The sequence below is a fragment of the Protobothrops mucrosquamatus genome, unplaced genomic scaffold (assembly GCF_001527695.2).
Source record: "Protobothrops mucrosquamatus isolate PMUCROS unplaced genomic scaffold, P.Mucros_1.0 scaffold35, whole genome shotgun sequence".
NCBI lineage: Eukaryota > Metazoa > Chordata > Lepidosauria > Squamata > Viperidae > Protobothrops > Protobothrops mucrosquamatus.
In genome coordinates this window covers 1,604,119-1,616,698 of record NW_015386419.1, presented here as the reverse complement: position 1 = coordinate 1,616,698, position 12,580 = coordinate 1,604,119, and the positions used below count along the sequence as shown (strand labels likewise).

The window sequence follows — 12,580 nt, the reverse complement described above, 5'->3', positions numbered from 1 at the left end:
TCGCTCTCCCGAAATAAAGGGAGAGCTTTTGGGACTCTACTCCTATCCAGGAGTACTCACCTCGACCCCTTCTCCCGGGGCACAAGGTTCCAAGCCGCTGAACAGCTGCTGGCCGCTGTTCATGCTGGCTCTGACGCCTTCCCAAGAGGACGGCTCCGAAAAGAGCCGCCATCGGCGCGCCGTCCCACCGGAAGTCCCAGTCAGGGAGATTGTTAAGCTGCACAGTGAGTGGTCACTCGCAATTCTATCTTGTTCAGTCACTTGAAATAATATTTCAAAGAGATTTCTTAGTAAATATAAATCTTAATTATCATAGCAATGCCTCGTCATTAGCTAGCTAGCCTAGGCTTATGCAGAATTGGAACTGCAGGTGGGAAAGCTAGTTGCTAGTTATCCAGTAGTCTTTTTATTTAGAGTTAAGTCATGGATGAGGACAACTTTGTTATAAATTCATCAGGCAGGGGGCAGTGATATCTTCAGGCAAGGAACCAAAAACCATGAGACCAGTGACTTAGAAAAAAAAGGCAGGACCATTAAAAGAAAGAATCTGCATATCTGTGTCCTCTAAACAGGGCCGTGCCATGCCACGCCATGCCATTCTATCCCATCCCTACCCATCCTATTTCATACCATATATTTGGTTGTTTGTTTAACACATTTATATAGCCAACCACATAGAGATGACTCTTGGTGGATTACAACATCTACCCTTTTTTCAACTTGCAATCAGCTATATATGTGCCTCTCATCTTCTGTAGAGGACTAAACTATTGGTCTCCAAAGCCCGAAAACTTAAGGTAGCCAAGACGAAGAGTGAACAATTAATTATTTGAAGTATGTTCAAATGTTTTCTCCAAGGACTTTCTAAATAGTCTAGCCAAGCTAATCTGATTCCCTAATGATCTATTTACTATAGGAACTAGCACTTTGTCCTTGCTTGTTATTTTCAAATCTACACTTAAAATATTGGAGGCATATCCTTAAAAAAAAATCACATGCAGTTCAATTTGCAATGTTCATGTCTGTCAGAGCCCTCCCTAGAGAAGCATGCATTTAATCTGTTTAATGTGTGGATTACATGCAGCTGCAATGTCTTTCTCTCTCCCCATTAGAGACGGACAAAAGTTCTTGGGATACCATAAAGTCACATTAAGGAGCTGTGTTTATTTTAAATGCCGGAAAAGGATAATCACATTTTGGTTCACCAAGACAGCACCTTAATATTACAGCTTGCTTTCCCAACTTGCAAATTGCTTCTTTTCAAAAACAAAGAAAAAAGCCTAAAATGTTTTTGTAGAAATTTGTCTTCTAATTCCTATTAGTCATCCAATACATGACAATTATTTCAGCTTCTGAACAAGAGGGTGGAAACTGATCATTTAATCTATACAAAAGAGATGTTTAATAATTTAGTGGTCAAGGGCCATATGTTGTCTACAACAACTTACACGGATAATAGAGCAAATGTCTGAACTTTCCAATAATTATACTGTTACTCAGTATAATACCAAACCTGTGCCAGACTATGCAGTTTTTCAAATCTGATCCCAAAATACGTTTTGGAACATGCAGGGGCTGAACGTAGCAGCCTTCACAGCAGTTGTATGATCCCAGGAAAACATGTGGTTGTTTTAAGGAGTTATAAACAGGTGCTACTTTCACCTCCTTGCGTGCTCTGAAGCATAGTTCTCTGGCACTGAATTCCAAAACTGAACAGCCTTAGGCAAATAAAGACCTAGTGTTGCATTTAATATTTTGATTAAAGTAGCTAGTTAGTAAAGTAGACAATGTGGGCTCTGCTAAGTCATCATTTCAGGGATATTTCCCTTATCTAAATAGAAATAGAATGACCACAGGTGGGCAAAAAGTAATAAGAGCAGGAGTTATTTCCAATTTCCTGCTGAATTCCCCATTATTTTTTCTTGTGAGAAGCTGGTAGGGAGCATCAGAAATCTTCCTTCCTTCCTTCCTTCCTCCCTCCCTCCCTCCCTCCCTTTCTTCCTCCTTGTTTCCTTTCTCCCTTCCTGACCTTTGTTTCTTCCCTCCCTGTTATTTCCTTCTTTCTCTCCTTCCTCCCTTCCTTTTTTCTCCCTCTAATTCTTTCCTTACTGTTCCTTCCTTCCTCACTCCATCCCTCACTCTTTTCTTCCTCCTTTCCCTCCTCCTTCCCTTCCCTTCCATTCCCTTCCCTTCCCTTCCCTCCCCTTCCCAGCTAGCTGGGGGAATGACCAAGGGATTGCAAGAGAGTAGCTAGGAAACTGGAACCTTCAAAGTGAGCATGCCATGACCACAGCAGCAGCCTGCATTGCTGAAGCAGCTGAAACAGCAAGAACTTTCCCAAATTTCATTCCCTCAGAAGTCATGAAGCCCAGATTTGGACATATTCTATTTGAGATATCTTGTTGACCTATGATGGATCATTTTGTCCAGTTAAAGGTTATGGGAATGAAAGTTTTAATAGACTATAGATGTCTTCATTTGCTCTTATAATAATAATGGATTTTAAGGTTACTCCATAAGCAAATAATAGAGATATCTGCAGTACCTCTAGGGTTTTGGAATTTTAGGGTTGGGGAACACTCCTGAGAATACTGTATACAGCCAAGAAAACAAATCTATCATTAAACAAATCAACCCAGATTTTTTTACTCAAGACACAAGGGCTCAAATTACTCTATTTGGATCATATTATATGAAGATTAATTTCAGAGAATTACCATAGGTCTTCATATAATATGTCCCAAATAGAAGAAGATTCTAATTGCTAGCAAAAGTAGAAGGAAAGAGAAGAGGGTGACCAATAGCAATGAGGATGAACAATGGCAGTGAGTTGCCATTGTTGGAAGACTTGGATGATCAGATTGGGGACAGGTTGTCATGGAGATAGTCTATATATGTGGTTGCTAGGAGTAAAAAATGACTTAATGGTGCATATTAATCAATCGATCAATCAATCAATCAGTCTGTAGTGGAATTTTCTTTCTGTTGGAAAAATTTGTGCTGAGCAAAGTAGATAAATTGGCAAGGAATGCTGCAAAGAACATCTACTGGATCTGAGCACTTTCTTTTCTAGAAACAGCCTATTTGGATCCAACCCAATACACACAAGAACACAGAAGTTACCTTGTTCATTGTCAGGCAAAGGAAGTATGCAGCTGATTGAATGATAAGATTATGATATGAGAGATTATCATAGAAGATTATTTTCCAAAGATTATTTTCCAAAGCGCCTGAAAGCAGGACAAGGAGCAATGGGTGGAAGCTAACCAAAGAGAGAAGCAACCTAGAACTAAGGAGAAACTTCCTAACAGTTAGAACAATTAACCAGTGGAACAACCTGCCTCCAGAAGGGGTGAATGCTCCAACACTGGAAGTTTTTAAGAAGAAACTGGACAGCCATTTGTCCGAAATGGTATAGGGTTTCCTTCCTGAGCAGGGGGTTGCACTAGATGACAGCCAAGGTCCCTTCCAACTTTATTATTATTATTATTATTATTATTATTATTATTATTATTATTATTATTATTATTATTATTATTATTATTATTATTATTATTATTATTATTATTATTATTATTATGTTTTTCTGCACGAACAGAAAAACTGATCTCTCAGGCAAGTCTCATCAAAAGCATCACCAACAGTGACATTAATCCAGACACTTGATATAATTTTGCTTACGCCAATAAAATAAGTTTTCCTTTTTCTTTAATAAATTTGGATTATTTTCTATAGCCAGCTATTTTCCAGCGAGCTAAAGCACATTAAGAGATAGAGTTTGCAGAAAGACAATCGGGATGTCATAAAAAAATACTGTCACTGCTACCATGTTGCTGTCCATTGTCCTGAAACCAAAGGCAGCTAACATTTCTCAGCCCTTGCATCTGGAGTACTACTTCTGCTGCCTTATTTCACATTATTCTCTAATGGACTTTACAATTGAGACATTTTTTACAGCTGGCAGTATCAAAATAGACTGTCTACAGTCCAATATCCACTTCCTCATCTAAGCCTCAGACCCACTGATTTAGTACAACCCTTCCTACCTGGATAGCCAAACTTCCACCAGAAACTCCAAGCACCATGATTACATTTTAATACATCTTTTTGCTTCCATTCACATGGTGTGAAAAATGTTCTGCTCTTGTAAAAAACATGTCTTTTAATGGCATCTGTCAGAGTCTATCCACCATCAGAAAATGTGGCTAAGTAAATAATGCCATTTGTTATTTGGGGCAGTAGCAGCAACTGCTGGACATCACATCAATCAGTTTTTAAAAGGCAAATTAATAATAGGATATATGGTGGCATAAACACATTAACATGGAAAATTCATTCAATTTCTTCCCCAGCAAATACCCCTCTGGGTAATATAACAACAGCCAGGCTCCTGAAAGGGAATCATTAGCTATAACACTAATATTCAGCAGCCAATGAATTTGCAGAAGGTTGGATATACTAGTTCAGTTGTGTTCCTCAAAAAAACTCTTCACATTTCAGGGGTGTCTCTGTAAGATTTAAAGTCTATATCTTTAAAAAAAAAACCAGATATGACATAACAACTACCCTGATGTATGCATCAAAGAGACAGAATTAACAGCTTTTTCCAGCACAACAAATCTCTGTGTGAATTTGGTCATATTTGTGATTTATAATCAAGGGCTAACTTTTAATCTGCTCTGCCTTTGATACAAGTATCTTATTCCTGCCTTCCTGTTCTTATTTCCTGTCTGTATTCTTCATCTACCAGCAACAATAGACATTCTATCACCATTAGTAAACTAGAAATCTCTTTTTCCTTTAATTAACCACCCTTTCTGTCCAGCCACTGGACTATATTCTGGAACTCTTTCTCCAAACACAATTACAATAGCTACCACATTTTCCCCTAAAGCATTTAGCTCTACACCATAATGCTGATATATTTTTTAACGTAGTACACATATCAGAATCTTAAATTCATCCCTTGGGATCATTGCATCTTGTTTCCTCTTGTTTTTCTTTCCATTTCATGTCTGATTTAAATTGCAAATTCCTCAGGGCAGGGAACTATCATTTGCTCAGTTTTTTGAAACCCTATACAAACAATATATGATGATTAGCCCTTCAAGATTGTCCACACAAGAAGCACCACCATGTGTATTTGCTCTTATCTTTATTGTAATAGAAACTTGCAAGACAAAGTATTCCCCTCCCCCCTCTTATTTTATTCTACAGAAAACTAGGGAGGATCTCTTCTGAAATGCCTTCCCACATCCTATCCTCTCCTTTTGTGGGCTGAGAAATCTTTTACAGAATAAAAGAGTTGAGAGGGACTTTGAAGGTCTTCTAGTCCAACATCCTGCTCAGGCAGGAAACCTTACACCATTTCATACAAATGGTTGTCCAGTCTCTTCTTAAAAACTTCCAATGTTGGAGCATTCTGGAGGCAGGTTGTTCTACTCATTAATTCTTCTAAGTGTCAGGAAATTTCTTCTTAGTTCTAGGTTGCTTCTCTCTTTGATTAGTTTCCATCCATTGCTTCTTGTCCTGCCTTCAGGTGCTTTGGAGAATAGCTTTGTTTTAGGATACAAGTCTTATATATCTACATTATAATAAAATATACTATAAGCAGGAGATTCTGATTTCTGACATATATGCAGCCATACTTTACTTGCTAACAAGTAAATAACAAAACTTAGCAGTTTGGACTAACAAAACCTAGCAGTTTGGGGTGTGATATTTGGTTTTCAGTCATTCAGACAATATCAGATAACGATCTACAAAATGCTTTAGTTTCAAACAGTTCTGAATTTGAAATACCTTATTTTGCCTTGGAATAATAATTTTGCATTCCAAACACAATGTTCCTACCTTTCTGGAAGTATTTTGAGCTTCAAGCAATTACTTCAAGATTGAAATGCTTCCAAGATTATTCAAATAACCCATACTGAATTGAAAAAAACTGTTTCAAACTCAAATAGGCATGTACATTCAACACTGAATTCAAAACATTTTCATACCCTCAACAGTCAATGAAAAATTCATCAGGTCCCAACAATATTCCTAATCAAAAGTAACATTAGGCCCTTAGAAAAGGGACAATAAAGCAGGATGTGCTACAAAATTTCAAAAGCATCCAAGTCACAAGGATAGGTTCTTTCACTATAGGGAAGGGGGGGGTTCCTGAATCTGCTTTCCATATCTGCTGAAGAATGTTGAATCGGAAGGCATATTTTATTGCTATACATGAGGTCAGGAGATAGTCAAATAGTATATATATATAGGTATAGCTTGACAAGATGAACCAGGTAAAGAGAAGATTTCAACAATAGTGAATTGTACCAATAGAATAACATATTTGTAAGAAAAGTTCCTCAGCTTTAACCACTTTTCCTTTCCTATATATATTTCATTTTTCCTGACAATTTAATGCTTATTTGTCCAACAATATTATTCCATTGAATTAAATATGGGATTGGCTCTAAAGCTTATGCTGACTGATGCCCACACGAGAGCCGTTACTTCCTTTAAAATTGGCTTATGTAATGCCATTAGAGAGGTTTTAACTAAAAGCAAACATACAGTTATGTTCAGCAAATCAAGCAGCCATTTTTTACTTCCATGCCCATTTTCCAGAGAGATCCAAATAACTGGTAAAATGAGTGGGATATTAACTGCTGGATAAAAAAGCTATAGACTCCCAGAGAAAAGTATTATCTGCAGCCATATGTAAAGGCATTTCATGGAAGTCCCCTGCAGGCAGATGTAAAGACTGTACATGTTAAACAGGGCCAGCCATTATGATACCATTTAAGGAGAAACAGACATGAATTTAGACAGTTATTGTCTGGAAGTGAGATTCCTTTAAGGAAGGGGGGGGTGAATTTGCAGAGCAGTCTGATTTCCATGTCTGCCTCTTTTATTCACATGTATTATTTCTTTGAACTCAAGGCAGATAGTGTTTTGTCATTAGGAAAGTCAATAAATAAATATGTATGTATTAACAGTTAATTCTAACTAGGGAGTTGTAGTAAAATTGGGGAAAATGAGTGAAACTGGAGCATTGGTTTTCTATGAAAAGCAAGGAAATAATTTGGATGTTAAGAATGTGGGTGCCCAGGGAGGCAGGACAGAGGAAAACGATGCATAGATAAACAAGGAGAAAGAAATATAGAAATTACAAGTGAAAATAAGGTAACTTTTCACCAGACCATTGAAAATCCTACAAGAACACCTGAATTGGGGACTTAAATTCAAGAGGGGAGGTGATCCATAGAACTGATAAGGAGATGAAAATGAAATAAAAAAGAAATAAAAAGATGTGGAGTTGTGGGTCCACCCAAACCTAGAGACATTGATTGATACAAGCAAGGGTTTGACCCAGAGTGAAACCAAGCATTGATGAAATAGCTAGGAGAAATAAAAAGAATACTGCAATAGGAATCTATTAGGGGAAGAGGCAGAAACCATATGTAAGACCTCAACTTTGGGTATGGCAGGAAGGAGGGAGAGACACGGAGGAATGCGAAGGAAGAAATAAATCATATTTGGAAGTAGCAGAGACTTCAGCTCTCCTTCCTCATGGCAGCAAGATTACTCATGGCAAAACTCATCAGAGGTGAAGAAGGAAGACATGAGGTTTTGTGCAAGAAATGCCACATCAAAAATTGGCAGCTGTGTCCATTTGGTGCAAAACTCAGCAAGTTTATATGTTTGGAGCTGAGAGCAGTTTAGAAATTTGACCCAGGAAGAGAAAAAAATGGCCTGAAGCTTTACAGCAAGCACTATAGCTTTGCAGAGATGAATGGGACAAGCACACATTATGGAATGGGGGGAGCAGGGGTGAGAGTTGCTTGCTTATTGGACTGTTCATCAGAAAAAATATTAGATGTAAGTAAAAACTGTAAAAAGTTCACAATTAATGGTGGGATGTTCTTTTACTTATCAGATGGCCTAAAAGGGTGGGGGGAGTCAACTGTTAGAACTCTCCCTTTGGATTGGCAGCAAGCATTGTGAGTAAATAATCCAAGAGCTACAACAATTTCTGCTTGGAAAATCTCTGGGGGATTCAGCTCACAAAGCCAGTACATAAATTGTTCAACCTGTTTATTTACCACCAGGGTCCCTAAATGCAAGGGGAAATGCACATGCATCCCTTTCCCTTTTTTCACTTATGTTTAGATCTTCCTTCCGGAGATCCCTCACTTGCCTCCCCATACTCACATGTTCCTCCTCTCCTCTTATAAGGCAATCTACCTCTAGCTTGCAGTGTGTCCAACAGGCTCTCTGAATGCCCATTACTGCAACAGGCCCTTCCCTCAAGACATTTTGCATGTGCAGTCTTCTTCCCATCCCTTGCCCAATCATCAGACCTGGTCTACACAGTGCCAGCAGAATGAAATAGTGGGGGTGATGGCATGCCTTTATGCTGCTAGTTGCAAGACCCTCTGCAGTTAATAAGCAGATACACATGTAGTAAAAATGTTGTAAGGGAAAATTCCAAAATGACACTAGCCTACCTCCCTGTTCAGGATGCTGCCACCTCATGTTTAACCATATAGATCAAGCTAATCAGTCCAATTAGAAATACCTTCTTTTTTATTGCAACCATCCCTTCAACATCCCTAAAAACTGCATCTTGAAAGCATCATCACCATCATGACACTCTACAGAGCTGCAGGAGAACTATTACTCCCCCCCCCCACACACACACAAATTTTCTAATTTCTCTAATCCCCTGCATACAAGCCACCACCAATTCTACATGATGGCTTCAAAGGATCTCTGCATTCAGCATCTGCTCAGTCACATGTTCTTCCCTTGCTAATGGCAAAGGAGGGAGGGTTGGCAGGCAGATGCTTTTGACATCAAGCAAATAATGGAGAAGAGAGGAGAAGGCATAATTTCCTGAGTTACACTTTCCTTTCACCTATATACTGAGCTGGGCTGGCTCTACCTGACAGGTACAAATAAATTGGCCAGCAATATGTATGTTTCGTGTACTTGGGAATCCACTTTACAAGAGCTTTTGTCTTTCTACATTCATATCTGGAGGAAATTCAGCAAGTGGGAACTTCCAGAGGGAAGGATACTGTGAATCGTCACCCATATGCAGCAAAATCCTCTAGGCTTTGCTTTGGTGCACAGCAAGGGTAGTTTTCTGAACATTTTCACAGTCAGTTTTTTAAAAGCAAATCTTTCTCTTTAGCGGCTGGGAGTGACCACAGAGAGGAAAAGGTTTTAAGAAAACTCTGGCCACAGGTGCATTTTGATGCTGAACAATGAGATTTCTATATAGCCATTGGACCTCCCCAAGACTAGCAGATGCAAGAATATCTGATAAATGCAAATATATACACACCTTTTACAAGATTTATGTTCACGTAAGTATGCAGTTCTGGGTCTTTCTAAGGCAGGGCTCTCCAACTGAGCTTTCAGCGCAGAGAGATAAAGGATCAACAGCTTTCCCAGGATGCTTCCATACCTAAATGTTGGTTTTGAGCTATAAAACCTTATATATGGTGTTGGTGCTTTTAGAATTCAGGAGGGCTATTTTGTTAGGTGTGCTGTGCTACTTTAATGATCCCTGTTGTTTTAAATTGATTGTTTTATGATATTTATGATGGTTTTATATGAGCTGCTCAAGATATGTAGAATTGAGCAGGATATAAATTATGCAAATAAATAAACTGGGTTATGACAGATTGATAGCAATGCGCCACTAACACAAAACGAAACCTAAGCACACGCATTATTTTTTTCTGCAGTTCTGTAAATAATGAAATATTTTAGGCTACCTTTGTAAACAATTCTGAAGAAATTAATATTTACTAGCGGCAGGCCAGAAATGTTTGTTTACTTCACAGATGGAATAATTAGTGAACTAGTATTTACTGATTATTTTCTGCTAATTTACATTCAAATAAATATTAAATTCTGAGGCCCAAAATGTTAATAACTGGGATTGCCCATTGAAATAACTAAGTGGATTAGGTGGCCTTTCCCCCACTGATTACAGAGTGGACGTACATTACTTACTATTTCTTTTCTGCCAGTCCGAAACCTGACCTGGCATCAGTTGCCTGCCAAACTATCAAGGCCACTGAGTTCCTTGGCACTGATCTGAGAGGCCATGCCCTCCTTCCAGCCAACTCATCTCATGCCTAGATTCCCCCCCCCCCTGGGGGCAAAGCAGTTGCACAAAGTAGATCCGGGTTTGATTAACACATTATTCAAATTCAAAATAATTCATTTCTAATGCAAAAGGGGTTGGTAAATGATGGAGGATGTCTTGGGTTAAGCTTTCTTCAGGAGGGATGTTTGCTCTAACCTTTTTACTCTCTTGTAGAGTGACTGTTTGCAAGTTCCCCTTCCACTGCAGGGTTTGTGACTTATGAACAAATCTTATTCCTGGCCTCTCCCCTGCCTGCATCCTCCCCTCTCCTCCCCACCTCTAGGCTTTGTTAGGAATTAGCACCAGAAGACCAAGCAGATGGTCCAAGCATCCTAAGGGACTCTGTGTTAAAGAAATAAGATTGCAGGATCTTGATAAGGCAACCCTATATGGGTCAGTACAAAAAAAAAAAAAAGCAACGGAATTCGATGGAATTGAAAGGCACATTTAATTGCAGCCTGAAGAACCAACACAAAGAAAATGTAGACTAGAGAATCCAAATTTCCCACCTTCCCAATTTGACTATAAGACAGAAATAGGCATTCTTGGCTGAAGTCATAGGTTATATTATATTAAGAGTACCTTTCAAAAGTAACTTTACATATAGAAGTCATCATAGCATCAGATAAGAGGTTATGAATAATTTAAAAAAACATTTCATAGCAATAGTATTTTCAAAAGATCTCGTAAATCTGATCTCAGTCATCAGCATCATTTGCCAGAGGTAATACCATTTTAGGACTGCACTGACATTTAAATTGACATCTTCTTAGTCACCCTTTTAACAACCCCACTATACCATCCCTCAGCTACCCCCTTGCCACCTCCCCAAAACAAGGACATTTCAGGCCATTGCCCGTGGCCAGAGAGTAAGTCCTGCAAGCCTTCCAAGGCATCTTGGATAGCTTTTCTGTACCTACTTGAAGAAGTCTTCCTTGCAATAGACACTTCCTGATCTGGAAAAGCAACGTTCTGCCAGCTGCATCTGGCAATCTGCACACTTGAGGCAAGAGCCGTGCCAGTGTCGATCAAGGACTTTCAGGATGAACTTATCCAAGATGTGCTGGTTGCAGCCAGCACACTGGGGGATCTCTGGCAAAGGAAGAACAAGAACAATATCAGCAACCAAAATTTCTGCAAAGCATGAAAAGACTGCAGCGAGCACGCATATCTGATTGGTGGAGGGGGGGCTGGGGGGGCGTTAATTGTGCACAACTAAATATGCAGGAGATACTTGAAGCAGGTAGGAATGAAGTTGTAAGTTTAACCCTGTTTTGTTATTTCCAACTTAAGATTGTCTTTCCCACATTTTCCCCCCAGTGGGAACATGCAAGAACCTGAACATGAAGATTACCTGGGGTGTCCATTTTTAACAGGAGAAAATGTGCAAGGAGTTGGTTTCCTCCAGTTTTTATCATCCCCACTTGCTGCTATTAAATTCTAAGCAGCAACAATTCCACGCCATCACCTCCACCACCATCATTTCCATGTAGATTCTAGTATAATATGGGAAAGATTCAAAGGCTTCTATACTCTTACAAACGAAACTGGCCTGTTTAAAGTCAACATCTTGCTTATTTTGTATCATTTAAAAAGCTTGGAGCCAAATGACCAGCTTCTTTGCTTCATAACTAAAATCTTTATAATCCAGGTTCAGCCTGAGATTCGTTTCTTTAGCCTTACCCAATGTAAGACCTAATGCAAATTCCATAATCTATTCATCCATAAACCATTGGTAATTTTTAAACATTTTAGGCTCTACAGCTAGAAAAGCCCAAATTCTGTACTCAAACTGTCAAATTTGGGAGGATATAAAATGTATTGATGCAGATCACAAAAATTAAAGAGCAAGACATCAAGGCCAGGGTAAAACTGGAAAACAACACATACCAATAATAACTAGGAACAAGAAACTCATGTAGGAGCTATGTTCCTTTTCCCCAATTTTAGTTTGTGATTTCTTTTCTGAAATTAAAGCTGGGATGTTCAGATTTCTGCCAAGGCAAGCCATGTTTATTAAGGATATTCAGAAACTTCCATAATAAAGTCTTATCACTTTGGATCATGACCAAAATTCAAAAGAAAAGTAACATTACAGTTTGGACTGTTTCAGTTTCTTGCCATCTAAAATCATTTCTGTTTTTCTTATCATATGGAACTGTGGACAAACATTTTATCAAATCTTGATTAAAACAGTAGCCAGACAAAATGATTCCCAGCTTAACACTCAGTTTCATAGTCTATCGCAGTGGTGGTGAACCTGTGGCACAGGTGCCAGAGGCGGCACTCAGAGCCCTCTCTGTGGGCACGCACGCCGTCGCCCCAGTCCTAGGCCTTCAGCTGGGTTTTATAAAACCTTTTCGCTTTAGGCTTCCGCCGCCGTGTACAAAAAAAAAAAGGTTCAGTCAATCTGTCAATTTCAAC

At 38.9% G+C, this 12,580-nt stretch overlaps 1 protein-coding gene across 1 annotated transcript in view; it reads right to left on the bottom strand.

The window, feature by feature from the left end:
* The window catches only part of LHX4 (LIM homeobox 4), a 54,625-nt gene that overhangs the window by 15,300 nt on the left and 26,745 nt on the right, over positions 1 to 12,580 (bottom strand). The window contains exon 2 of the mRNA XM_029283203.1: positions 11,077 to 11,248. Within this exon, the coding sequence (XP_029139036.1) occupies positions 11,077 to 11,248 (172 nt within the window). The remainder of the gene's footprint in view (positions 1 to 11,076; positions 11,249 to 12,580) is intronic.